This window comes from Aulonocara stuartgranti (genome assembly GCF_965226115.1).
Source record: "Aulonocara stuartgranti genome assembly, chromosome: 20".
NCBI lineage: Eukaryota > Metazoa > Chordata > Actinopteri > Cichliformes > Cichlidae > Aulonocara > Aulonocara stuartgranti.
The window spans coordinates 36153740-36179914 of NC_138956.1; the positions used below are offsets into that span (position 1 = coordinate 36153740).

General features: G+C 42.0%; 1 protein-coding gene across 1 annotated transcript; it reads right to left on the bottom strand.

Annotated features, from left to right (window-relative positions):
• Positions 1–2811: 2811 nt before the first annotated feature.
• On the bottom strand, positions 2812–24492 carry LOC309697025 (uncharacterized protein). The gene is made up of 6 exons (XM_082518651.1): positions 23798–24492; positions 10565–10715; positions 8883–8950; positions 8475–8584; positions 6832–6923; positions 2812–6426 (listed from the first exon to the last, which is right to left on the bottom strand). The coding sequence occupies exons 1-6, from the start codon at positions 24086–24088 to the stop codon at positions 5912–5914; spliced, it is 1227 nt and encodes a 408-aa protein (XP_082374777.1). The 5' UTR covers positions 24089–24492; the 3' UTR covers positions 2812–5911.
• Positions 24493–26175: the final 1683 nt, after the last annotated feature.

Genomic DNA, 26175 nt, shown 5'->3' on the forward strand with positions numbered 1-26175 from the left:
TTTGAGATGGGTCTGTGGCTGGAAAGCAAAGAAGCAAATAAGCATCAGGTTTGGTTTTTTTTAAAGTGGGTGAATGACAGCACTAAGTGTGACGTCATCCCCGAGCTGCTGCTTTGTGAGTTGTTGTTCTGCGCTCACAGACAGGACACACAGCATGCAGCAGCGCACCTGGTGATGTTTAAAAGATGCCAAAGTGCAGCTGCAGCTTTTCAGATGAACTGCAAAAGAAATTTCCCTCGTACTGTCCCGGTACTGGTCATTTTTCTCATACAGATGAGGCCTTATTTCTGTACCATTATTTAATTCCAGAGGTCTTTAAGTTATTTTTTTGCCCTTGCTGACGTGTAAAAGACGATGTGACATTTTTGTTTCATCGTTCATTAACCGCACAGAGAAGGCATCGTTTAAATAGGTTAAAATTTTCTTTAAGCAAACATTATTGTTAAAGTTCTTCATGACTGGGCCAAGTGTCCTCTTTTTTGGAAATCAAAATATGGTCACCCTAGTTTATCTTATTTCTGTGTACACATGATTGAAAACCACAACCAGTATAACTAAGTCGCAGACTCACAACAGAATTAGAAAAACAGGCCTTTAAATAAACGGTCAGTGCAATCTACAAACAGAGCAGAAGTTGCCAGAAATGATCCACCATTGGCTGTCCTGAGGTGCGGTGCCTGCCTTTCAGTGGTCACCTGATCGTCACACCCATGCACACGCACGTGTGGCTCATCACAGCTGATAAACACTGACCATACTTAAGGCCTGGTTGGAGTGGTGCTCCTCGCTGGAGCTTTGTACTCACTAGTGTTGAGCCCGGCTTAGTGTCTTCTTGATCTCCCTGTGAGTCTGACATCTAACTCCATCTCCTTGTATAGACCTCCCTGGGTCTGAACCTGTCTTCCCTGGACCCTTTCCAGTTGAGCGTGAGTGAGAGTGACTGTACATTGTGGAGTGTGACCGTGTGTTTCCCTTTTACCAGCCAGTTATGTGTTGTGGTTGTTGTAACATCTGCTGCCCTCTTGGCCTTTTTAACCTCAATGTGCCTTTTATTTCAATAAATAAAGGATAATTAACTAAAAATGAAATGAGTAAGATTCAGTGTTAATCAGGGAAACACATGATACAGTACAGTACATGTACACATGTTGTACTGATAATTTTGCAATAAAACAGCAGTTTATTTTGATCAGTTTGTTGCAAAACACCCCCAAACCAATTTTAGCATTCTACAGTGAGTGGGTGTACTATTATTATTGCTCTTATAGTAGAAAAGCAGAGAGCGCCACATACAGTGGCTTGCAAAAGTATTCGGCCCCTTGAACTTTCCCACATTTTGTCACATTACAGCCACAAACATGAATCAGTTTTATTGGAATTCCACGTGAAAGACCAACACAAAGTGGTGCACACTTGAGAAGTGGAACGAAAATCATACATGATTCCAAACTTTTTTTTACAAATAACTGCAAAGTGGGGTGTGTGCGTAATTATTCAGCCCCTGAGTCAATACTTTGTAGAACCACCTTTTGCTGCAGTTACAGCTGCCAGTCTTTCAGGGTCTGTCTCTACCAGCTTTGCACATCTACAGACTGAAATCTTTGTCCATCCTTCTTTGCAAAACAGCTCCAGCTCAGTCAGATTAGATGGACAGCGTTTGTGAACAGCAGTTTTCAGATCTTGCCACAGATTCTCAATTGGATTTAGATCTGGACTTTGACTGGGCCGTTCTAACACATGGATGTGTTTTTTTTTAAACCATCCCATTGTTGCCCTGGCTTTATGTTTAGGGTTGTTGTCCTGCTGGAAGCTGAACCTCCACCCCAGTCTCAAGTCTTTTGCAGACTCCAAGACTGTCCTGTATTTGGCTCCATCCATCTTCCCATCAACTCTGACCAGCTTCCCTGTCCCTGCTGAATAGAAGCCCCCCCAGAGCTTGATGCTGCCACCACCATATCTGACAGTGGGGATGGTGTTTTCAGAGTGATGTGCAGTGTTAGTTTTCCACACATAGCGTTTTGCATTTTGTCCAAAAAGTTCCATGTTGGTCTCATCTGACCAGAGCAGCTTCTTCCACATGTTTGCTGTGTCCCCACATGGCTTGTGGCAAACTGCAAACGGGACTTCTTATGGTTTTCTGTTAACAATGGCTTTCTTCCTGCCGCTCTTCCATAAAGGCCAACAAGGAAATCTTTGTGTAGCCTAAGCCTGCTTTAAATGTCTCAATAACTTTATCCCCGACCTGTCTGCTGTGTTCTTTGGACTTCAAGGTGTTGTTGCTCCCAACATTCTCTTAGACAACCTCTGAGGCGTCACAGAGCAGCTGTATTTGTACTGACATTACACACAGGTGCATCTATTTAGTCATTAGCACTCATCAGGCAACGTCTATGTGCAACTGACTGCACTCAGACCAAAGGGGGCTGAATAATTACGCACACCCCACTTTGCAGTTATTTATTTGTAAAACATGTTTGGAATCATGTCTGATTTTCGTTCCACTTCTCACGTGTGCACCACTTTGTGTTGGTCTTTCATGTGGAATTCCAATAAAACTGATTCATGTTTGTGGCTGTAATGTGACAAAATGTGGGAAAGTTTAAGGGGCCGAATACTTTTGCATCCACTGTAGTCAGTGTCATTTGCTGAGTCCCAGTGGTCAACTGCAGTATTTCACTGAAAAAGTCCCCAATTACCTCCATTAAAAAGAGACGTCTCTAAAAAAATAATGGTATCTTCAACATCGAGCAAACTCAGCTTTTACTATCCTTACTGTGAAATATTAGAAGAAGTCACACAGTATCAACTAAAGGAAGTAAGGTAGGTTTTTTATTTATTTATCTTATATACAGACATTTACAGCCACCTTTGCTACAGTTATTTAGGATAATTATGGTAATTTTCCTTCTAAGACAGCGTAGCAGAGATATGTCAATTGTTAGATGTTGTCCAGTTGTAGTTCCAGTCTGAGAGAGAATACGGTGTACAGTAGACATGTAGCGGTGAAAAAGAAGAAGCAGGGTCGTCAGTTTGAAACACAACAAACACACTCAGTGATTATTTCTCCTGCAAACCTACTACAACACTAAAATCCCTGTAAAACAAAATGTCTCCCACTCGGTTAGCTTTCACTTGATGATGCTGATGCACATCACTTTCATCATTACACAACATCCAAAAACAAAGAGGTGATCTCAGCGGGGGATCAGTTTGTGAGCAGCTCCTCTGCAGCACTCCAGTGCTGTTTGGTTTTCAGTGCAGAGGAAGCACTGCTGTAAATATCTGACGGAGCTCAAACTCCAAATGAAAAATATGTAAGTAAAATAATGTTCATATATATATTTTTTTTGGTATTTCACTTTCTTATTTTAACACGTTTTTGTGCATAAAATAAGATCATTAGGACTTTGCACAGTTTTTGATGGCATAGTAGCAACAAAACATCAAAAATATGAAGCAAATTCAGTTTTTTAGTGTAAAAAACCGGCTAGTTCACGTATCAGAGTTTCTGCCAAGAGTTAAAGCAGAACAGCAGCTCAAAGTAAGACGAGGGATATGATTAACTTATTAGCACAAAGACTGGAAGTAGAGGAAAAACAACCGTTTGGGGTTTTGACCTGTAAACCAGCTGTGACGGTTATACAATTCTTCCATAATTTTCCATCTATTAAACTGTTCAATAATTTAAAACATTTTTATGATCTGACTGGAAACGCAGGTTTCATTAATGACAATCCTGCTTTTACCTTCATTTAGACTACACGGGCCGGCATTTTACATCCTGGACATTTTTACATGTAAAGATAGAAACGGATAAAGTTACAAACAGGTTGGTGAAACTTTATTACATTTGATATTTTGACAAAATATTTACACTTCATTTTAGTAAGTTTAAAACAAAGTCTAAATAATTACAATATTCAGTGTCCTACATCCTCGGGGAGTCGGATGAAGTCATTTGTGCTCATAGATTTAACAGCACAGTTTAAACCATTTACTGTGTTTCTGTGAAGGTTGAATGAGGCTTAAAACATGGGGTCCAAAACAGCTGCTGCAAGTGTTCAAATTATTCGTTAAGTTAAGCACAGGTTATTTGATCTGATGATGTCATCAAATCTGGAGACAGCTTCCAGTCTTTATGCTAAGCTATAGGCTAACGATGTTCAGACACTCCTCTCAGACTCTTACCTGATGTTCTGATGGACACAGTTGAATCTGATATAAGTGAAAAAAAACCCTCAATCATCTCTGAAGCGGTGAGGAAAACAACGTGTTCACGTACAGGGACATGGATCTCCCTTCTTTCACGATACAACTTATACATAACTTATTATGTAATTAAGGAGTTTATATTGTGCCAGAAACCACATATTTTTAAGACAAACTTGCACGAAGCTGGCACTACCTAACCTGTGGTTAACATTTTACACCCAATTTAGCCTGTGGGTGTAAAGGCCGACGTTTGGGGGTTAGCAGATATGTGGACAGGCCTTCCAGCTCTGTGCTTTGAAAAAGGAAATAAAATCCTACGCTGTTTTTAGCACATAGGCAGTGAATTAAATTAAACATGAGAATGGGCAGAAAATGTGACGTGTTTTATGATTTTTAATTTTCTGTCAATTATTGAGCTACTTTGTGGCTAGCTAGTTTTCAGGGTTTCCTGTGTACCTAGAAATTTCAGCAGCAACTTCTGCAATTTCCATCCACTGGTCGATGTTTGTACATGCTGATAACTTTTGAAAACTGAAACTTAAAAACTGACGATTGCATAGTCAGCAGTTATCCGATGCATTGATCTCCACAGAGAACCTGCAGGTAATCAAAACCTGCTCAGGTGTATGGAAGCCCGTTTCAGCCACTAAATAAAAACAAAAAAGCCAGTATCCATAACTTGAAATTTCGAGTTATTTTCTCGAAATTTCGAGTTATTTTCTCGAAATTTCGAGTTAGCTCTGCCAATCAAAAATATACGTGAATGAGGTCGCTGTCTTGTTTCCCGGAAGCATATGGCGCAGAGGAACGCGCACTCAAAAACGGATCCCAACAAATTGGCGCTTTCGCGAGTACGTTTGCTGATAGTAACACCATGTGATTCAGCTAATAACACAGGGATTTCATCATTTGTGAAGCCAGGCTGAAAACACTCAGCAATCTGTGCGACTGGATGTAATACCGGTAGCTTAGCTGTAGCATTTGTAGCTGAGGGCTTCAGCTTCCGGGTAACAAGGAAATGAAGTCATTCACGTAGATTACTGATTGGCAGCGCTAACTCGAAATTTCGAGTTACTTTTCTCAAAATTTTGATTTAATAAATTGAAATTTCGAGTTAATATGTTGAAATTTCGAGAAAGTAACTCGAAATTTCGAGAAAATAACTCGAAATTTTAAGAAAATAACTCAAAATTTTGAGTTATGGAACCTTTTTTTTTTTAGTGGCGGAAACGGGCTTCCATGCAGGTGTGATGAGTAAAAGTACAAAAGGAAATCCTTTTACTACAGAGACTTACCCAAACCACAAATGAAACCATCTAGCCAAACTGCAACAGTGACCATGACTGTGTGTCCATGAACCAATAGATTAATCTTTTTTTCTTAACTATTTCACAAACTGCTCTGAAGCTGTTTTGGAAAACATCATATTTCCTGTCAGTGAACGGTAGTTTACTGGCTGTAAGACTTTAGTTTTCCAGGCAGGTTGAAGCAGGTTATGCACACATTGTTTGACCCAAATCTCAGTCAGACTTGATGCAGATGTGGCAGAAATGGCAGCTATGTTATGGTGAGGCTGATTTATAAATTGACCTATTTTGCTCGACAAGGCAGAGAGGGGAAACGGTGGGAGGGATTAACGAGGCCATGTGCAGTCAATGCAAATATGGTGAAGTGAGGAGAACGCTTCCTCTTCTTCTACTCACAGCCTGACAATCAGGATCGCAGTCAGACAGGCTAGCAGGACTGAAGGCGAGGACATCGAGCCAGCACTGTTCTGTGCAGCGCTACTGTCCTTATTTATTATACTTCCAACAACTCTCTTCACACCTTTCTCCTCCTTATGTGGCGTTTCATTTAGTTTCTCCTCTTCCTCTTTCTCCTGCTCCTTCTCTTCCTCCCTTGTATCAGGACCGATCTTGTTTATCAGTGTAGCAAGCGTTGTTGGGGGGGCAGATGGAGGCTTGGTGGCCTCAGCCGTGGTGTGTGGAGGCGGTGTATCTTCAGTGCTCGATGCAAAGTGCACGGTGGGAACACTGGGAATGCCGTCAGCGGTGGTAGACTCCACTGGAAAGTCAGGTGTTGTAGGAAGAACATCATCATCTGTAGGTTGGAGGGGATCAGTTGTTGCATCAGGACTGGATTCTCCTGTTGTGAGCATGGGATCAGCTGTCACATCATCATCATCTTCATCATCTTCTTCTACTGTGTCGGGAACTGGAAAACATAAATGAAGGTAAACTTGTTTTAATCTGGGATCTAATGAGGTCTCGCAGTCGTTAATGCTGCCAGTGAGAAATATTTTTAGGTAAAGGACCCGGGCACATGTGCTCATAACAGAGCTGACGTCCCCTAAACTCTGTTACCATTGCTGCAGAAAAAATACACACAGGCATGACATATAGAGCTTCGAGATCCCACAAAGTCACAATTTAGTTTGATTCGACCCACACTGGTGGATCTACAGTCCATATCAAATTTGACATGGGACAGCACGATAGCACATATATATTATATTAAATTTATATGCTGATAAAAAATACATCAATAAAAATAAAGTCCTAAAATAAAATGCTGATGTGGATGAACACAGATCAGGAGGAGTAACGACTGTACTCTTACCACAGAGACTGTTTTCACATTTCTGGAGGTTTTCGGGGCATCTGGAGCACCAATCGCCTTCAACATACGGCCGCACTCCTTCATAGTTCCCTCTGAACACACGTACACAAAACATCATACAAATCCAAATTTAATAACTCCAGATTGTGTTACAAGAAAAACAGAAATAAAAAGAAAAGCTAACAGAAACTGAGTCAAACAGTTGAGTGTTAGTCTTTGTTAGCATGAGGCACCACCAATGAATATATATGCATCGTATTAAATTGCCTGTATTACTGTGAATCAACTGACTTTAAAAAGTATGTTAACAAAGGGATGTTAAAATATACAATACAGCCCAAAGAATTCACATTTAATGACGTGTCTCCTGCCTTCAGTCAAACAAGTAAAGTGTAACTAGAAGAATTTGCATTTTCTGCAAAAATGCAGTGTGAATGCTGTGTGGTGGAAATTAACTGCTGAAAAATGCAAACGAAGCAGAACTTTCTGCTGAAAAGAAGTGAAGAAGCTGAAGTGTTTGCTGAAGACAGCTTTATTTGAAAGGGTACACCGAAGAGTGTCAAGAAAGAAGAATGAGCGAGAGCGGGGAAGATGTGCGGCAAGAGCTACGGGTAGGATTCGAACCTGCGCCACCCAGTATACTGGCAGCTGCTCATCTCAGTGAGCCAAACAGGCACTTATCTCAGACACTGGAGTTGGAGGTGAAGAAGCTGAAGTACATATTAGAAAAGTTGCAGAATTCATTCAGGATTCCTCTCAAACAAATGGCCATAATTTCCTAACCGTTGGGTCTAAAATGGTCATTCTTGCACGCTTCTTTTAAGAGCAGATGGGGAAATCTTCAGGTGTTCATAATTCATTATTACAATATGAATTATTAAAGATGTATGACTTGTAATGTAACATAACTGAGTAGAAGAGAAGTGAAAACTGCCTTGACTTGCTCTCAAACAACGTTTTGTAACGTTAAATCTATTTGAAGCATCCACCATCATTCTTTAACAATCATCAGGCTTTGGTGAACCATCATGGAGGTTTTCAGGTCTCTGTGGAAATCCATGAAGGAGATATAACAAGAGAAAAAAGTGCTTTATTTCCGGAGTTTGAAATCCGAGAGAAGCACAGATTTCCTGCCCTCAAACAAATGCAATTCATGGATAAACAGAACAAAAATTATTGAATTGTGAGCGTTAGGAGTGTCTGAAGATAAACTGGCCAAAGGCTCAAGCTTTGAAATTGTTTCATTGAGGAGATATGACAACTGGAAAGCGGCTCGCATTAGAGAATTCCAGCCTGATTGTGTTTCTATGGAGAGTTTTCAGACTTTGTGTAGCTCTGAGACGATTTGACAAAAATCTCTTACTTACACAATAATGATAGAGTGAAAACTGAGCGAGTTTTCACTCAAAGCAAACTGCATAACAACGTATGTATTTTCTGAAAAATCATAATGATGCAACTGAAAACTTAAAGAGGGATTAAATTAAAACGAAAGAAGATGTGAAAAAGCTGAATTCCACATGAATAGCTCAATTTGTGTGAGTGCTTTACAGCATTCACACAATTATTAGTACAGTCCACAAGAGGGAGCACTTGTTGTAGTATTGTGCAGCAGTAACACTGGAAGGAGTCGTGGTACTGACGCTGGGTAGTAGTTACAGACGAGGAAGGAGACTCTGTCCCAGTCCAGTCCCTCCATAGTGTCACAGAGATGGAAGGCACAGCCCACTCTGTGTGTGTCTGCCCACACCATCTGTAACACACACGCACAGTTTAAACTGAGTGGATCTGCCACATTCTACACAAGCTTTGGACAATGTCCTCTGCAGTGGATTTTAGCCATTTTAGTCGTATTCCCATTACTGAGAAGTAACTGGACAGTTGATTGATAATTAAAGTCATTCTCAGTTTGGGCGTGCACCCTGTCATTGTCCACATACATAGCCTAACTGTGTATACTGTGTGTGTGTGTGTGTGTGTGTGTGTGTGTGTGTGTGTGTGTGTGTGTGTGTGTGTGTGTGTGTGTGTGTGTGTGTGTGTGTGTGTGTGACCTGTGTGTAGTGTCCACACATCTTATCTTCGTCACAGCTGTTGTTCTGGAAGTCGTAGTCCAGGCGTTCTGCACAGAACAGATCAATTAGAACACACTATTCTAATGTGAACAATGATGAGACTTAGTTGAAGAATCACCACATTCAGGACATATCCAGTGACAAGTAAAGGTTCTGCAGTCAAGATGAACATCTGGTATGTTTATCCTGAAACTTGAGAGATAATACAAAATAATAAACAGAAGCTATAACAATAAGGTTCAATAAGGATGCAAAGCTAAAGTGCTGGTCTGGCACAGGGCACTGCTGTCAGAAGTATGATGGTTGGAAAAACCACAAGAAATCTCACAACACAAAAAGCAACAATTTCAGCACAGCTGAGTGAAATCAAATACAAAAAGTGTTGAAAACTGAGAAACTACATCAGGAGCTGTAACTTTAACATTCAGTGTTAAAGTTACATTTTTATACAAGTTCAGTAAATCATTGATCCATAGTTAATGTGTGGTAGGTTCATCTATTAACATCACAGCAGCAAAAATACTTCTAGTGATACTGCAACATAACAATGCATTTAAAATCTAGTCGGCATTCGACTGTAGCAGAAATGTTTTTAGTTACCAAAGGTGAGGAAAAAATCGAAACTCCAACCTCAGCCTGGGTGTGCCACAGCTGAGCTGGTGGATATTAAAGCTTATAAGTTTCCTCAAACTAGTCCATATTAGAAAAATTATAACTTGGTGAAATGCTCGAGTCCTGTTCTGTTAATTTGCGTTTGTTTATTACAGAGTGACAGTTTTTGATTTATTGCAGTAACGAGCGCTGTGACAGTGTTTAGTTATTCCTTCAGATTTATGAGAATTGTCATTATCCTGAACATTTACAGTCACAGTTCAATCCACACTTTCACAACAGCAGTCGCCTCAAGGTGCTTTATACTGTAAGGTAAAGGCCCTTCAATAGTACAGAGAAAACCCCAACAATCAGGTGTCCCCCTAACAGCAAGCACTTGGTGACAGTGGATTAAATGCAGAGAAGTGTACAAACATATAGTGAGTGAAGAAGAAACACCCAGTGCATCATGGGAATCCCCGGCAGCCTACACCTATTGCAACATCACTAAGGGAGGATTCAGGGTCACCTGGTCCAGCACTAACTATATGCTTTAGCAAAAAGGAAAGTTTGAAGCCTGATCTTGAAAGTAGAGATAGTGTCTGTCTCCTGAATCCAAACTGGAAGCTGGTTCCACAGAAGAGGGGCCTGAAAACTGAAGGCTCTGCCTCCCATTCTACTGTTAAATACTCTGGAACAACAAGTAGGCCTGCAGAGCGAGAGCGAAGTGCTCTAATAGGGTGATACGAGAAACAAAACTAGTTGTGGTGATCGTATTTTAAAAGCAGCAGTAATTTTTTAAAACCCCTGAGAAGTCGACTCAAAGAGACTGTCTTTCTGTAGTAAAGGTTTACTAGTGATTATAAATAGACAAACATCTTATTTGCTCTGACTTTTCATTGTGAAATAGATTGGATTGCAGATCTCGTAGTTGTAAAATACTGAAAACCAACACTGCTTGGAGCGGTTTTCTGTAAGCCTCACTTCTACTGTTCAAAGATAACCACTGACTGTAATCTGTCTGCTGTAAACAAGAAAGCCAACAAATATTTACTTCTGAGATCACTCACCCAGGAACCATTTCTCCAGAGCCGCTCGGAGGTCCAGGGGCCCGGTGCCAGCGTACAGATTCTCTCCAGTATCTTCCAGTTCTGGGTTGTGGTTCCAGATGCATTTAGCAGCGTAGCCCTCTGCCACCAGCTTCAGGTTTGGATCCCATTTCTGCAAACAACCACTGAATGTTACAGAAGTGCTGGTTTGGCACCACCAAATCTGCTGTTTGTTAATCATAAACAGCTCGTGTCATTTTGCAAGGCAGCGTGTTATAACTTTAGATACAGAGAGGAAGTCACGTAACCAACCATATTACAAGCTGTCAGAGTTTAAAGCAATCAAATGAACATGTAAAAGTAAAGCTGGTTGACAAAACGCCTTTTTCCAACATTCCTGTCATGATCCATTTTTTATTATTATTTTTTGTTTCTGTTAGTTTCTGGTTGTACTTTAGTGATTTTTTTAGATGCTTCCTTTGTTTATCCTGGTTTCTATGTTCGTGTATTTCCTGTTTTACTTTGACAGTCCCGTGTTTTGCTTCCTCCCTGTCTCGTTGGTTCATCTGCGTTTCCTCTGCTTTTCTCGTGTTTTCCAAGTCCCAGGTTTCTTCAGGTCTCAGGCTCTGTATTGTTTTTTCCCTCTGTATCTAGTGTTGTGTTGCTTAGCTTCCCCCAGTTTAGGATTTTGTTAGTTTATCTCAGTTCCCCGTTGGATTTGGTTTTGTAGTGTTGTGTGCAGCCCCAAATAAAGGCTCATCTTCTGTTCAACATCTACCTGCATCTCTGTTGTGTGTCGATCATGAACTCTACTATAGGGAAGCCCCAGAATAAAAAAATAAATCAATACACTTGAACCATCCTCATTGTTGTTGAAATATTTAAGATTAGTAGAAATAGAGAACTAGTTCCCAGAGGTTCAGTTCCTTGGAACTGTTAGTGTGCCTGCTTATGGATCACGCTTATCGGATCTACTTATCTAATCAGTTCAGTTACATTTTGCATGCCGGAGGAGGAAAATAGTGGCTCAGTCTCCAGCCTGGACATTACTTTTGTTTTTATTGCACAAAAGGACGAGTTAATTGCAAACTGCCTGCAGGACGGAAACAACTGCATGATGCTGCCAACGCAACTCCAGCTCTTTACAAGCACCTGCACCACACAGCATGCGACTCATTCACATGAAGGTAAAGTCTTTGATATGCTGCTTGGAGATTGTGGTGACTCTCAAAGCTGAGCCAGTAAGAACCCAAAGACAATCAATGAGAACTAAAAAAATCAAATGAATCTTATCAGTGCCCATCCCTACTGATAATTCTGTTACAGCTAACTTTCATTTCAGAATTATATCCTGTTCATTACACTGTTGATACAAATTACAGTGAAACAGCAACAGTAGCAGACGGTAGCACACAGTGGGTCTGAGGTACAGGTACAGGGAGAAAGATGTAAGAACGAGAGAACACAAGAGGAGGAAGTGGAAATGTAAAGCCTAAGTTTTTTTTGTAATCAGATATTGATTGTGTTCATGTTGTGTTGCTGAAGTGTTTTCATATTGTGGGACAAACATAATAATTATGGCATAATTGTGCTCCATAAGTATAATAACTGTGTGTTCAGTGCTGCCTTGTAAGTGACTCTCTGTGAAACACAAGCTGACTTTTATGCTTTTATTCATCGGTGCCGTACATGTGGCTCTGATATCTGAGTCGCGGCCTTGAAGTCGTTGGCTGGTTCGCCCGGATCAGGACTCGAAGCAGAGATGAAAGCAAATTTCATGCATACAAGTACAAAAGACACACAGACATCAATGAACTGGTGCACATCGTCGTTCATGTGCTGCAAGCAGCAGTTCAGCAGGGATGACGACCACGACTCTGTCCAGTTATTTGGTCTTCATGTTTATTTGTGCACGCTGCACAAATCAGAGTTTTAATGTAGACACAGCACCGATGCTTTCACGACAACTGAGTGTATATGTTTTATTAAAATTTCACACCAGACGTTACTAAAGTCATACTTATGAATTATTGTTTGTGAGATTAAATTGGTGGTTTTATAACCCTTCTCCATTTTTTGGTTCCCTCCCCTCTTTAAACCTGCTTTTAATTATCATGATAATTTCATTGCATTTCCCAAGAGTTCAACAAGCCATAAAACAGTAAATCCAAAACAGCAATGTACAAATATTCTGGAGCTGCTTTAATCTGGTTATCTAACCACCTCCATATCTCCCAGTACTATAAAATCAGCCACAGCTCTCCAGCAGAGTCAACAGCAGGATCATTGTTGCTGTTTTCTGTGACACTGGTAGAGGCTTCATAAGCTGAACGGCCTCTTAAAGTAAATTTGACAGCCGGTAGTTAAATAAATATTATTGCACATGATATGACATTTAATATCAGACCAATGAAATGTGAAACGCAGAGAGCTGATTCATAAGCAGCCACTGTGTTTGAGCCACCAAGGCTGAGTCATCCTGTCCTGGCCTCGCAGTCATTTAAAGATGCTGAAGTTATTTATTTTTTCCAATTATTTTCTATCCTGCTTCCTTTATACAAGACAAACCATGGGCGACCCCTTACCCCTGACCTCTGACCCTGAACGCAGTCTGACCCCCTGACGTGCACATTTCCTTCCCATCATGTCTGTAACAGCAGGTTCCTGTACAGAAACTGATCTGGTGAAAGGCAAATAGCCCACTGCAAGGACGTGTGACCTTCAAAAAAGTCATTAAGAACAGCGGCTCTCTGTATCAGCTTCCTTTTAGGAAGACCAACCAAAAAATGCTCCGACTGGGACAAGAAATGACAATGGACCGGCATCAGTCCGTGAGTCGTTTGGTACCGGGCTGCGAGAGTTGAGGCTCGTGTGTGAAAGTCATGGTTTTCAGGGTTTTGATCCTTTTTATGGTTAACGCAGTTTCCCTGGGTCTTTTCCCGTGTGTTATGAATAAATCTTCCCGCTGGTACTGGTTTTATTTTGCTGTATTTATCCGCAACAAGTTTTCGGACAAAACCGGTCAAAGTCACCATTAAGAGTTCTGATTCGCTGTTTGCCTCCCACTGCAGCTGAAGACGTCATGTGATGATGGTCATGAGTGATGAGACGGAGCACAGTGACGCCTTTAACTCAGCCCGTTGTCTGCAGCTCGTGGTCTGAGTCACTGTTGCTACGAAACCTAAAGAATGAACAACAGGACCCTGACAGGGAGTTTAATATCCCCGTGTGCGTGTGTGTGTTTATTTGTCCAGCGCTGACATGCAACACAAACAATAGTCAGGGGTCTCCTTCACATTCCTCTCCCTGCAGGCGCTCGCAACATCTGGTCTGTATTATGACTTTCAGGTCATGTGGTGTACACACACACACACACACACACGATCATCACTGTCGACTGTACTGGAAGTCACCTGATCTGAGAACAGCTGATTATGTTCTCCTGAGTTTAACTGCAGCCTGTATTTTGTAATCTGAACAAAGTTTTTGTGTTTTAATCACTGACTCATAAATTAATGGATATGTTTCACTGTTTCCAAGCTCACAGAGTCGAGGTTTCTCCCTCAGGTGTGGACTTCAGTATAAAGTGCGTATGCATATATAAATAAAACATAATTGAATTAAAATCACAAAGGATGAGTTTACTTAGTGAGTCGTGGCTACAATGAAAGTTGAGTTTGTTTCTAGAGCACATTAGACCCCCCCCTCCGAAAAATCTGAAACAGATTTATTAGTTAGTTTGTTTGCATTTGCCATAGCTTACTGGGCTCTAGGTCCGTTTCGGGCTCTAACATGTGACGAGTAGGTTTGTCAAAGTCAGTGTTCTGTTCAGCTGGATGTGAACTGGTCAACCTGATTCTCCTTTGTGCCCTTTCCATCTGGTTCCCCTGTACTGGTTGCACTGGTTTGGCTCAGTCCAGGTCTCTGAACCAGCTGCTTTGCAGACGCCTTTACATCCCAACAAATGCTGAACTCTGTCCTCTGTCTCTTTCTCCTCCTCCCTTTGAGTCTCCCCTCATCTCCCTGTTGCTCCTCTTTTCCATCACTGTCTTCTTACCTCCTCTTTCTCCCCTCATTTGTCTTCTCCTTCCTACCTCCTTCCCTTCCTTGTCTCCTTGAACTGCTTCACATCTTTTTCTCTGCAGACCAGCTAAAATCATAAGAAAATAATATGAAAATGGAAACGTCCCTGTGGGGCTCCCATGGAGGCTGAGACAGCCTGCGACCTCCCCTGGTCCAAACGCGCGCGCACACACACACACACACACACACACACACACACACACACACACACACACACACACACACACACACACACACACACACACACACACACACACACACATTCCTCTGGGCGCTCATTCATTCTCTGACTAATTTTCTTTTCTCTCTCTATCTAAATCTTCTCTTCCCCCCTCTTCATCGCTTGGCTCTTCCCCAGCCGTCCTCCTCTTCTGTTGCTCAACCTTGATCGCTCACTCCCTCGCTGTTCAGTCTGTTCCCTCTGACACGCTTGCTAATGGAAACACCCGCCTGTTCCTGGAACCCAGGCCTGATTTACTCTGCTGATAAAGAGTGATGACCCTGCTCTGCCAACCTGTGCAAGCACGTTTTTATCAACTCACTGAGTGAATTAAAAATGGTTTTGGTTGGTAGTAAAAGGAGGCGGGGAGGCAGTGTTATTAAAATGGATCTTTGCCATCCATTGTATGCTGGAAGATAGGAAAGAGAAATAAACAAATCCATGCTAGCAGTTCTGTAACTACGACTAAAACAAACTGCAGCATTCAGCATAACAGGTGCTTTTATGTGTCCTGAGGTGTTTATAGTGACAAGTGGAGTAGATTAACCATGAGATGTTAGAGAAAGCAAACAGGGAGGAAGTGAAATTCACAGCACCTCAGATGCTGGAATTACAAAACAAGAGAATAACTTGAACCTGAACATCGATAACTACAATCACAAGCACTCAAACGTTTATCAGAGAAATAAAAGACTCCATTGACATCTGGCAGCTGTTTTTACATTGAAGACTTGATATAAAAGCCCAGGTTACACTGCAGATGTGTGATCGCGCAGAGTCACTGACAGCAGTCTAGCCTTAGTCAGAGATGCTCGGCAACATCCTTCAGCTCCTCCAGGGGGACACAGAGACGACCCCCCAGGCCAGCCGAGAGTCCAGTGTCAGGGAGATTACGTGCAGCATCGCTGCATCAACCATCCGTTCTTTTCTAGGTGAGCGCCGTGGCCTCAGTTTTGGAGGTGCTGATTCTGATCCCTGCTGGTCCACACTAAACCAAAAGGATCACCTGTGGACTCTGTGGACTTCATCAGTGACATAATGAAGCACCAAAGTCCCTACATCACCTCGCTGATGCAGTTCCCGCATTTATTTTTCATCTCATTTGTTCTCCCAGGGCGGCTGGAGCGGCTGGTGTTTCTCAGTTTAACCTATCGTCCCGCTCACTGGAGTTTTTCTACATCACTCTCTCCACTGAAACCAATCCTAATAGCAGCCCTGCTGAGGAGATTTCCACAGTGGAACCACACATTAAAGTTCCTGTGGTGGAAAACGGACTAATCCTTTCTTCTGGTTTATGGGCTTCAGAGGTTTAATTGCTTGTGGTTAACATGTGACCCAGACTTTGACAGATCTTGGCTGATGATTGTCAGGCGGGTGTCCTGCATGATGCTGCCATTTGGCAGTCAGAGGTGCGCCCTGAGCGTCTGTGTGGGGAGCAGAGTCTTCAGTTCGCTCTCAGGCCCGGGCACAAAAGGTTTAATAGAGAGATGGGACGATAAGAATTTAGCGATTCAATATCCTTATCGATTATCTGCTTCTCATTCGCTCTGCTTTAAGAGTCACCACCATCAATAAGCAGCATATCAAAGACATCAGAATCAGTTACATGCTGTGGGTCGAATGTTTGTGCGTGTTGGGAGTATTTCTTCTCTTTGTTGTGTTGTTACTCCAAAAAAAGTAATGTATTATATATATTACACAGGACAGTTTTCTTAAGTGCTCACAGAAGAATGGCTGTAAATAATAATAATGGCACATACAGTGTTTTTCTTAGTATTTAGGTATGAAGGTAAATGCAACAGCACAAAGCAAAGATGAAATCAAGCACAAGGTGGTCACCACAGTGACTCTACTTATAAACATGAACAGGTAGAACTGGAGGCCGAGCGCTGAGGGTCAGGGTCAGGCTGCTGGGTCACTCGGCTTTAAACTGTCTCTGGGCTAGCTTAGCATTAGCATGCTGTCTATGCAGGTGTTTACAAAGAGTTCTGTTAGCAGTACAATGCAGCTGTTTCTCCTCTGGACACGGTTTGCACTTTACCGTCACACTCTCGTCTTTTTGGGAAATGAAATATAAGTAATGTTCACATCCACACTGTAGACTGCGCCACTGTTTTTCTCCTTTGCACATAACTAAAACCAACTGATTGTAAGTGGAGCCGGTAAAAGGGGGAGACTAACAGTTCCAAGGAACTGACCTACTGGGACTCCCAATGTCAGTTTAACTAAGGTAACATGACATGACTCAGTCAGACCTCATGTTAAACTGTTCAAAAGCTGGATTTCACAAACACTCTGGCCTCAATCATGCTGGATTCTTTCAGAAGAGCAGAAGCCAAAAATCCACAAATATAAGTTTGCTATCTGAAAAACCAACGACCAGTGAAAAGCTTTCTGTCTGTGTTTGTAGTCAAATTAACCTTTGATAAAAACACATTCACATAAAAGACAAAAAATATATATTTTTGAATAATGAAGGAAACATAAAAGGTGGTCTCGCTCTTTTATAGGTACTGAAAGACATATTTTCTTTGAATTATGAAAAACCGACTGAATGTTAACCTGAAATACAACATGTCAGGTCATGTCAGCAATAGATCATCTAGACAGCTGGACATGTTTCTGCTGTTACATGACTTATCTGTGCTGATATGATCAAATTGCAAAGTGAAAAATATGGAAGCAGTTATGATTTTAATTAGAAGGATATTTAATTATCACGATAAATATCCCAGCTGTTTGTCAAACACAGCTGAATACTTTGATCCTAAAATTCCCTCAGAGAACTCAGAGAGGTGCATCCTTCACTGTAACATCTCCAAAACGAGTCAGACTTCCTCCAGCTCGTCTCTGGTCCAGTGAGCAAACCAAAACAAGCAGCCAGCCCGAAGCTTCAGCACAAAACCATCGCAGAGCTTTTATCTGATGCACAGACAGAAAGCTCTCACATGCACTCTGAACTGTGATAATCATGCTTTTTTATTAATCCTTCATTGATAAATGTTATCAGACTATCAATAAACTAAAATGTTAATTCGTGCTTCTATAAATAAGAAAACACAGAGTCAAACTCACTGGTTTGCTGTATCACTATAGTTGAGTGATATTATCGTCGCTTCACCTGCATTTGCAAACATGTTTTTTAGCATCTTCATCTTCACATCTGATAACATGATGTCATCTTACGTTGTGTGCTGTTGTGGCAGGCTTTGTGATTGTTTAGCTGATATCTAACGAGTGTCTTCTTGTGGTCTGCTGTCAGCTGTCCTTCCACTCAGAAGAAAAAACTGGAGAGACTGATCATTTTAATGCTCCAGTATTTATTTATCAAACAGTACACGACTGGCTTTTCTGATCAAGGTAATTAGAGACCACACCTTTTTAAAATATGGATCTATTTATCGTCTCAGCCCGGTGTCTCTGTCACTCACAGCAGTGTCATCATGCTCATCATCCGTGTTGCAAACTTGGCAGAGAGTCTGTGGATCTCTTGGTGAGGATCAGAGGGAGGGACCTCTCCCTTTCTTCCGTTTCATGCAGTTTGTGCACTGACTTGTTTCTTTCTCAGTGATCATGGACCATCGTGTTTACCGTATGCATATGATTTCATCAGACAATAATGAGGTGAGAATCCCAGCCCCACCTCCACTGGGAGAAACGTTTGCTGCTGGTTACCAGAGTTCAGAAAATGGTGTTCGGGACAGCCTTGGTGTGTTCGTCATGAAAACACGGGACACAAAACACAGATACAAACAAGGATAATTAGAACAAGACAAAGCTAGAAGACGGATCCAACAAACAGCGCCAGAGATTACATATGCACTTGTGCTCGGGGGAACATTCGGCAGAGAGAAGAAGAAGAAAAAGCAGACAACAGAACAAGAACTGAGAATATTAGGAAATCAGGTCTATTCTGGACCGAAGACAGTAAACAGACATCCGGCCAGTCAGTTTTTATCCGTCTCCTTCTCCTTATAGTCACATGTTCCTCTTCCTCTTTTTTACTGCAGCCTTTGATCCGAACGTCGCCCTGCTGCCTCAGCACCAATAATCACCCCGAGCCTTTTAAAACAATGTCACGTAAACTCAAACTGAATTTGCTTTCGGCTCCGATGAACCCTGATATCCCATAATTCAAGAACTCCAAGAGCTGCTCACAGCTGGAAATGATGAAAATAAATTGCGGACCGTGATGAGAATGAGCAGAATCGTCTTATTTGCTCTGTTTAATTTTCTAACCGGAGAAATCCCGCGCGTTTCAAAGTAAAAGTAGAGTTTCACACACATATGGAGAGGAATTAACAGTATTAAAGACTGAAAACACGGCTCGTCCCTTCAGTTTTATTCGTCTCTACAAAATAGAATTTGTTGGGGTCTTTTTTTTAGCAGCAGATTAATTTTAGAGATTTCAATTCAGCCTTTTACACGAGGCTCAGTGGATGGTTGTTGCTGCTGATGCAACACAATTAGATTAGTGAAACCCAACAGCAGCATCTCTTTCTGAACACAATGGTCAGTCTGTGTTGTCTTCAGGTCTCTGGATTACTCAGGATGAAGCTCAGAGTCAGGCGAGGTTCAGAAAACTGGAGACCGGATCCCTGTAACTGGGAAAAGACTGACTGGGTGGTCAAACATCTGTAAACTACCTCCACCCACAAGCAGTTTTGTGGAGGTTTAAACTGTTACGAAACAGAGACTCGCAGGCCGCTGTAGCATTAGCAACACCTGCCTGATGTCACTGCAGTCTTATCTCACACGCACTGCAATGCAGAATTATATCTTCTGTGAAAGGTTGTCCTCACTTGTCTGCAGGCCGTGAACACCTTTGGGTGCTTTACATAAGACTGGTTATAAGTGCTGATGCTTTAAAGACAATTGTGGGGAAATGACTTTAACTGCAGTGAACTGGCAACTGAGGGGCTGTAAAAGGAAGTGAACACTAAAGGATGCCCATAAACTCCCAGGGTTTAAAAATCCAGCTTTACAGTGAAAAATACAAACATTTATTACCTGGTGCAAATAAAACATTTAAAAAAATGTTTTTTTATATATCCAGTCCATTTCTGAAGTGTGCTGCAGTTGCAGTTGCACCCTAAGCTGTAAGATTTCTTACGTCTGGATTGGCTTCGGGCAGTTCTGCTATCAGATGCTCAGATGCATGAAGGCTCCCTGGCAGACATTTTGAGACCATCTGAGAACATTTTGTAGTCTTCGTTTAAATAAATTACCCACAGTTCAAAGAGCTGTGGGCTTCACGGGGTTAATTCTTTGTCCTGAACTGTGGTGACTACACAGGTTTGGACCTAAATGCTGGCCACAGGAAAAAAGAAGTTCTAACAATGAAAGGCAAGTCTTTATTGAGGCCGATAACAAAGTCTAAAAATCAGAACCCAGCAGAAATCCAAAACACAGAAGGGCACTGAGAGCAGAACACTGGGAAGCAACAACAAACACTGACAATGGACAAAGAGAAGAAAAGGCTATATATACAGAGACTGGACGACAGGACACAGGTGGGGAATGAGGCACAGCTTAACAGGATTAACACAGACAAGAACAATCAGGGAAGCTGCAGACAGGAACTAAAACTAAAGCAGGGGCCAGAAAACAAAGCTAGAAGAGAGACGGAGTATAAAAAAGAAAGTTAACAGATGGAAGAATGACACACAAACTCAAAGTAGGAACCGAGGGTTAGTACAAACAGCAAGGTCATCTAAACGTGCGCCCAAAACTCCACAAACAACTAAACAGGAACCAGAACTCAAATAATACAACACGACTAATGCTCACAATCACTGGTGTGACAATGAGATCACAGCAGGAGTGAAAAACTCCAGAAACACTCATCAGAAAGCACTAGAATAACTGTAAAACTCAGTAACTCAGTAAAACTGTGCTTTGTATTCAGTTTAAATCAAACTCTGGTTTGTTTTCGCCCTTTGGTGCAGTTTGTTGTGCAGATCTGAGCTCAGCAGTGACACTCAGGCGCGCTCCAAAACAGCCACACCGACTCCCTTAGAGGACGCCGTCTCCTTCCGGCTCCAAATGATTTGCAGAGCCGTTTGTTTATGGTGAGAACGAGATCCCGCCTCAGTGTGACGACTAACAGGTGTAAGCTGCAGGTTTGAGCTAAACGCATTCAGGCGTGCTTTGCACTCGGTACCAGGGTTACGCCTAAAACCTGCTCAGATAAATATTAATGTTAGGAGTAAATTCTCCACATTATCCGTTAGTTAGTGGGGGAGGGGCCAGTTAAGAGATTTGATTGGGCATCCGGTGTGCAGCATCCCTTCAAATCGGCCCATTAGTCCAAAACTGCGCCTGCCCACCGGGAAAATGCCAGGTAAGCGAGATTACTTGTTCAACTCTGAGCATCATTATGTGGTTTGCAGTGACACATTCTGGTTTGCTTGGAGTTTTCTCTGTGTGAAAAGAAATCAAACCACAGGAAAAAGCTACAAATTTAAAAACTCATCAGCTGATATGCACCAGAATAACTGAACTATACATGGGAAACGCTCTAATCAAGCACAGAGGCGGCTCCGGCTCAGGAGGGTCAATCCCAACTAGGGATGGGTACCGGTATCCGGTGCCATTATGGGACCGGTTCTGACATAAACGGTAGTAACCAGACCGAAAAGCAGCGCACATTTCGGTGCTTTTTTTCCCCTGAGCTGTGATACACTTTGGATTCTAGCCAATCATTTTACCTTTCCAAGGATAGTAGGCGGGCAGGTGTGGTGCCTGTTATCTGACCTGGAGTTAGCAACATCCCCCAAAAACCCGAAGAGGAGAGTCCTGGCCCCTAGCCCTGCCAGTGTAGCAGAAATGATGAGGATGATGATGCAGCAGCAGCCGTTCTTCTCTGCGTGAGTAGCTTCATGTTGTTCGTGTGTAATTTACGTTGAGTAGGCTAACCACGTTATTACATTAACGCATGTAAGGTGAACTAGCAAACATCATCATAGCTACATGCAGCTGTCTTCTTGTTTGATGGCAGATACTCCCTTCACCAAAAAGGCTAAAATGACCAAAGAAAAAGTGGAAAACAGTTAAACATGAGAGGTTTTTGGACAAAGTTTGTGTTTTTTCCATTGTTTAAGCACTGCTTCCAGCCAAGAGTGATGCCATATATGCCCCATAGCTGCAGAAAAGGCTAACATTGTTATCTTTTTACAAAAAAACAGCTGAACATGAGAGGTTTTTGGACCAATTTTGTGTTCTCCATTCTTTAAGCACCGGTTCGAGCACCGTTTAAGCACCGGCACCGTTTCAAAAGTACCGGTTTGGTACTGGTATCGGATAAAACCTAAACGATACCCATCCCTAATCCCAACCGGCTCCAGTCTGCAAAAGTATCCTTGGGCAAGATGCTAAACCCAGAGTTGCATACATCAGACTGTGAATGTGTTTGAATGTTAGATAGAAAGCACCTTGAATGCTCAAGAAGAGTAGAAAAGTGCTATAAAAGAAGCAGTGCATTCGCCATTTACAAACATAGACAGGATCATCACTCAGGTCTGTGAGGCTGTGGTGCTTAGGGAGAGCATTGTGCTTTGGCCATAATAATGGGGTCCTCCTAAGATCTGTGTCTCTCAGATGCTGCGGTCTGATTATGATACTATCCATGGTTCAAGTTGTTTTTTTCAGTTAACAACTGATACATTTTGACTTAAGGAGAAGCAAATGGACAGATGGATGTTTGGAGCTTTTGACTTGGTTAAAACTGCTGCTGTATGAAACAATGATCACTATTGAAGTGTTGTTTTACTTTGATTCATGTCCATATTTGGTGTAACTGCTGGGGTGCTTACTCCTATCATTCACAAAGACAAGAAAAAAACAACACCCATCCATTTCTCCAACTTCTTCTCCGAAACTGGGTGAGGGGTGGGTTACACCAGTGCTAACACACAGAAAAGACAATTCACATTCACGCCTACGACCAGTTTAGAAAAACCAGTTAAACCAACATGGAATGAAGAACACCCAGGACACCAATCCAGGACACACTACTGCGCGTCATCATAATGGCGATACGAAGGCGTGAATTTCTGTTACGCAGTAAAGATCTGCAGCTGTGCTCTGTCATCGCCGTTTTACATGATTAGCCAACCGTTTCTGTTCTGTTTTTAAACCAAATTCAAAGTATTAAGTTGCTGCATTTCCTGCAATCGCATATATTTCCTGATGGCATCAACATAACGATGAGTCAAAAAGATGAAAAATGTAACACCGTAAATGGTTCATGATCAGTGAAGCCACTGTCGTCCTACTCCCCGGAGTGATGACACATTCACAGCTCAAAACCACAAGTTACACAAAAAAAGCTGAATCACTCTCAGCTAAGCAGGTTATGTGTTAGCCTGCTGTAGCTGCAGGCTAACTGTATTTACACCATATTTAAAGTAGTTCAGTTACAGAAAACAGAGATGCTGCATTTAGAGTTTAGTTTGATGCTCACACAAAGAAAAGTCAGCAGAGATAAAGATATATTTTTAGTGAGTTCTCTAAAGCTGGATGAAAATCTTTATTTCTTAATGCTGTGCTTTAAATCAAACACTCTCACACTTGGTCTGCTCCTGATCCAAACAATTACTTGTAGCCTGGACTCACCAATATAGCATAATGGTGATGTTGAGTCCAGTTCCATGCCCTAAAAACATGACTTCATACTATTTTACTCTAATCTGCTGATATATATCTAATATAACCATGAGTATAGACGTCTCTGCTTATTTGTGATGAATAAGCAAAAACAGTGATTAAATGTACTGACATTGGACAGAAAATTAGACATTTATAGATGTGTCTGCTTTTATATTCTGTATCTGCACTCGAGGGGGAAAAGGTGATATCAGATACAATATCTGACATTTATTGGATAAACGTGCTGCATTACCTTCCCTTCCTTTGTTTATGCTTATTTGGGATGACTTGTAGGGTCTTACCAGAGGCATCATGGCCGAGGCGCTGGGTGAAACCTGTCCTCTGAAGTGGTTGTGAAGCTCCACCAGCATCTCCTCCTGCTCCTCGTTCAGAAAGCTCCAGGCTCCAGGAACCACCAAAGCCCCCAGCAGCAGCCATACCCAGAGAGGAGCTCTCCTCAGTGGGCTGCAGCGGCCGCTGGAACCTGTCCTCTCTCTGGAGCTGCATGAAGCTCCATCCTGGGTGGTCCATGGGGTCATGGTCCCTCTCTGGGTACTGACCCCCTGGAGCGCTGAGAGTCCCCGCAGGTGCATGAGGAGAAATAGAGTCCTGGGGAATATTCTCAAGTGGTCCAGAGTCCAGCGAAGAGTCTGCGTGTCAGACAGATCAACAACTGAGTGTGTACAAAAGGCCGCTTGTCTTAGTGTGAGTCTGTGTGCCTGTTTAAAAGTGTGTGCGTTCCCTCCTCAGTGCCTCTCACTCGCAGCTCTGCTGATCTTTGTGTTGCTGACCCGGCTTTAAGAGAAATAGGATCCTCCCCTACTCACACTCACACAGACTTCCCTGTCTCTGTGAGTACTCTCAGCATCCTCGAAACCCAAACCCACTAAAATGAAGTATCCCAAAAACTATTTTACAAAGTGAAGAACGGTCGAATTACACACACACACACACACACACACACACACACACACACACACACACACCCTGCAGAGTTCACATTTCACACACTGCACCGACTGGTACGCACAAAATAACTCCCCACTCCATGCTCCACGCTCCACCCGTGCTCACTTTCCATTTTCTCCATGTCAGCGTGACTCTCTGATCCTCAGTTTTCTGTTTCTTTCTCTCGTCAGTTTTTTCTCCTTTTCATGTTTTTTAAATGAACTTATTCTGCCTTTATTTGACTTCTGTCCTCTTTCTCTGAACATTCAACAATCAAACATTTCAAAGTGTCAAAGAAATGAGTCGGTGTGCCTGTGTTCACAAATAACTCTGATTCAACCTTTAGACTACGCTAAAAACCCAGCTTCAGACAGGAGGGATTTTCTACTCTTAGCTCTTTATGATGTCACAGAGAGAACCAATATTTCCCTGTTTATGACCACATGGGCCCCAATAACAGATCAGCACCCCACTCTGAAATGGATGGATGGATTCTCACCTCTAACTGATAAGAGCTAGGTGAGGTGGTCTGGGCATCTGATCAGACTGCATCTGGGGCAAAATAACATCTTAAGTTCAGGAGAACTTCATGGTAAATATTATGATTTTGATTCATTCCCAAACCCTGTATTACAAAGTGACGATTTCTTGCTACGATCTTCAGTTCAGACTTTATTTTCCAAAAAAGAAACTTTGGTGCAACATGGCGATTTTCTTCACAGCCCAAGTTTAGTTTTTAGGCCCGAGGCAGTTTGTCTGTTTTCACTCAGGCTTAAAAATGAAATTCTTAGTCTCAAGAAAGCAGTGTTTCAGTTTTAATGAATGAAATTCTAGTGTCACTTGGCACTAATTAACTGTGTGATGCACCCAAGTAAACACCAAGGTATTTGCAGGTATTCATTCTCTCCACCTGGGCCCCATTTATGCTGAGAGGGTCAAAGCATCTCTGCTGTTTTTAAGTGACATTGTCTTTGAGTTGATTCATCAAGGTTGCTCTCCTTACACGAGTCAGCTAGGTGCTTACCTTCATACCGACAGGCAGCCTCATCATTATTTGTGTTCAAGTGACTGAGTAGTGAGTCTACTTGACTATGATGATGAGTCTGAAGTATCTGCACAGTCATAGGTGTAAGGGGGCTCCAACAGAGGACTCAACACACAACCTTGAGCCACCTGTTGTGCGAACCACCTGTGGTCTGCTAGTCAGGAAACTGAAGACTCGCCTTGAGGGTGGGGGAAGGCAGGCCAAGGTTAGTTTAGTGGCCAGCCTGAAGTGAGCTACTGCATTAAGTGCTGAACTGTAGTCTATAAATAACAGGCTAACATGAACCCTTCTGCTAGTGCCCAAATTGGATAGAGTTGAGTAAGTGGGCTATGGAGTCATCTGTGGATCTGTGGGGACGTATGCAAATTGTAAAGCTCGGGCAAGGAGGATGTGTTTAAGGTTCTGATCTCGCTTTATCTCTGCAAACATCAAGGATCCAGAAGCAATGGTCATTTAAACTGCTGGGAGCTGGACTTTCTTAGGAACTATGTCTGACTGTTTGATGCATGTGGGGATCAGTGTTGGTCAAGTTACTTGAAAAAAGTAATCAGTAACTAATTACTGATTACTTCCCCAAAAAAGTAATCCCGTTACTTTACTGATTACGTATTTTCAAAAGTAATTAATTACTTAGTTACTTAGTTACTTTTTAAAAGCATGATTTACAACCTGAAGAGGTGATAAAGC

What these genes read in the sequence shown, in the direction of transcription:
- LOC309697025 (XM_082518651.1), bottom strand. Translation starts at nt 24,088, where the DNA reads ATGCACCTGCGGGGACTCTCAGCGCTCCAGGGGGTCAGTACCCAGAGA. An exon ending in TCTGGAGAAATGGTTCCTGG is followed by an intron (nt 8,951 to 10,564) that starts GTGAGTGATCTC and finishes TGTTCTGTGCAG; the next exon opens with AACGCCTGGACTACGACTTC. An exon ending in GTCTGTAACTACTACCCAGC is followed by an intron (nt 6,924 to 8,474) that starts GTCAGTACCACG and finishes ACGTGTGTTCAG; the next exon opens with AGGGAACTATGAAGGAGTGC.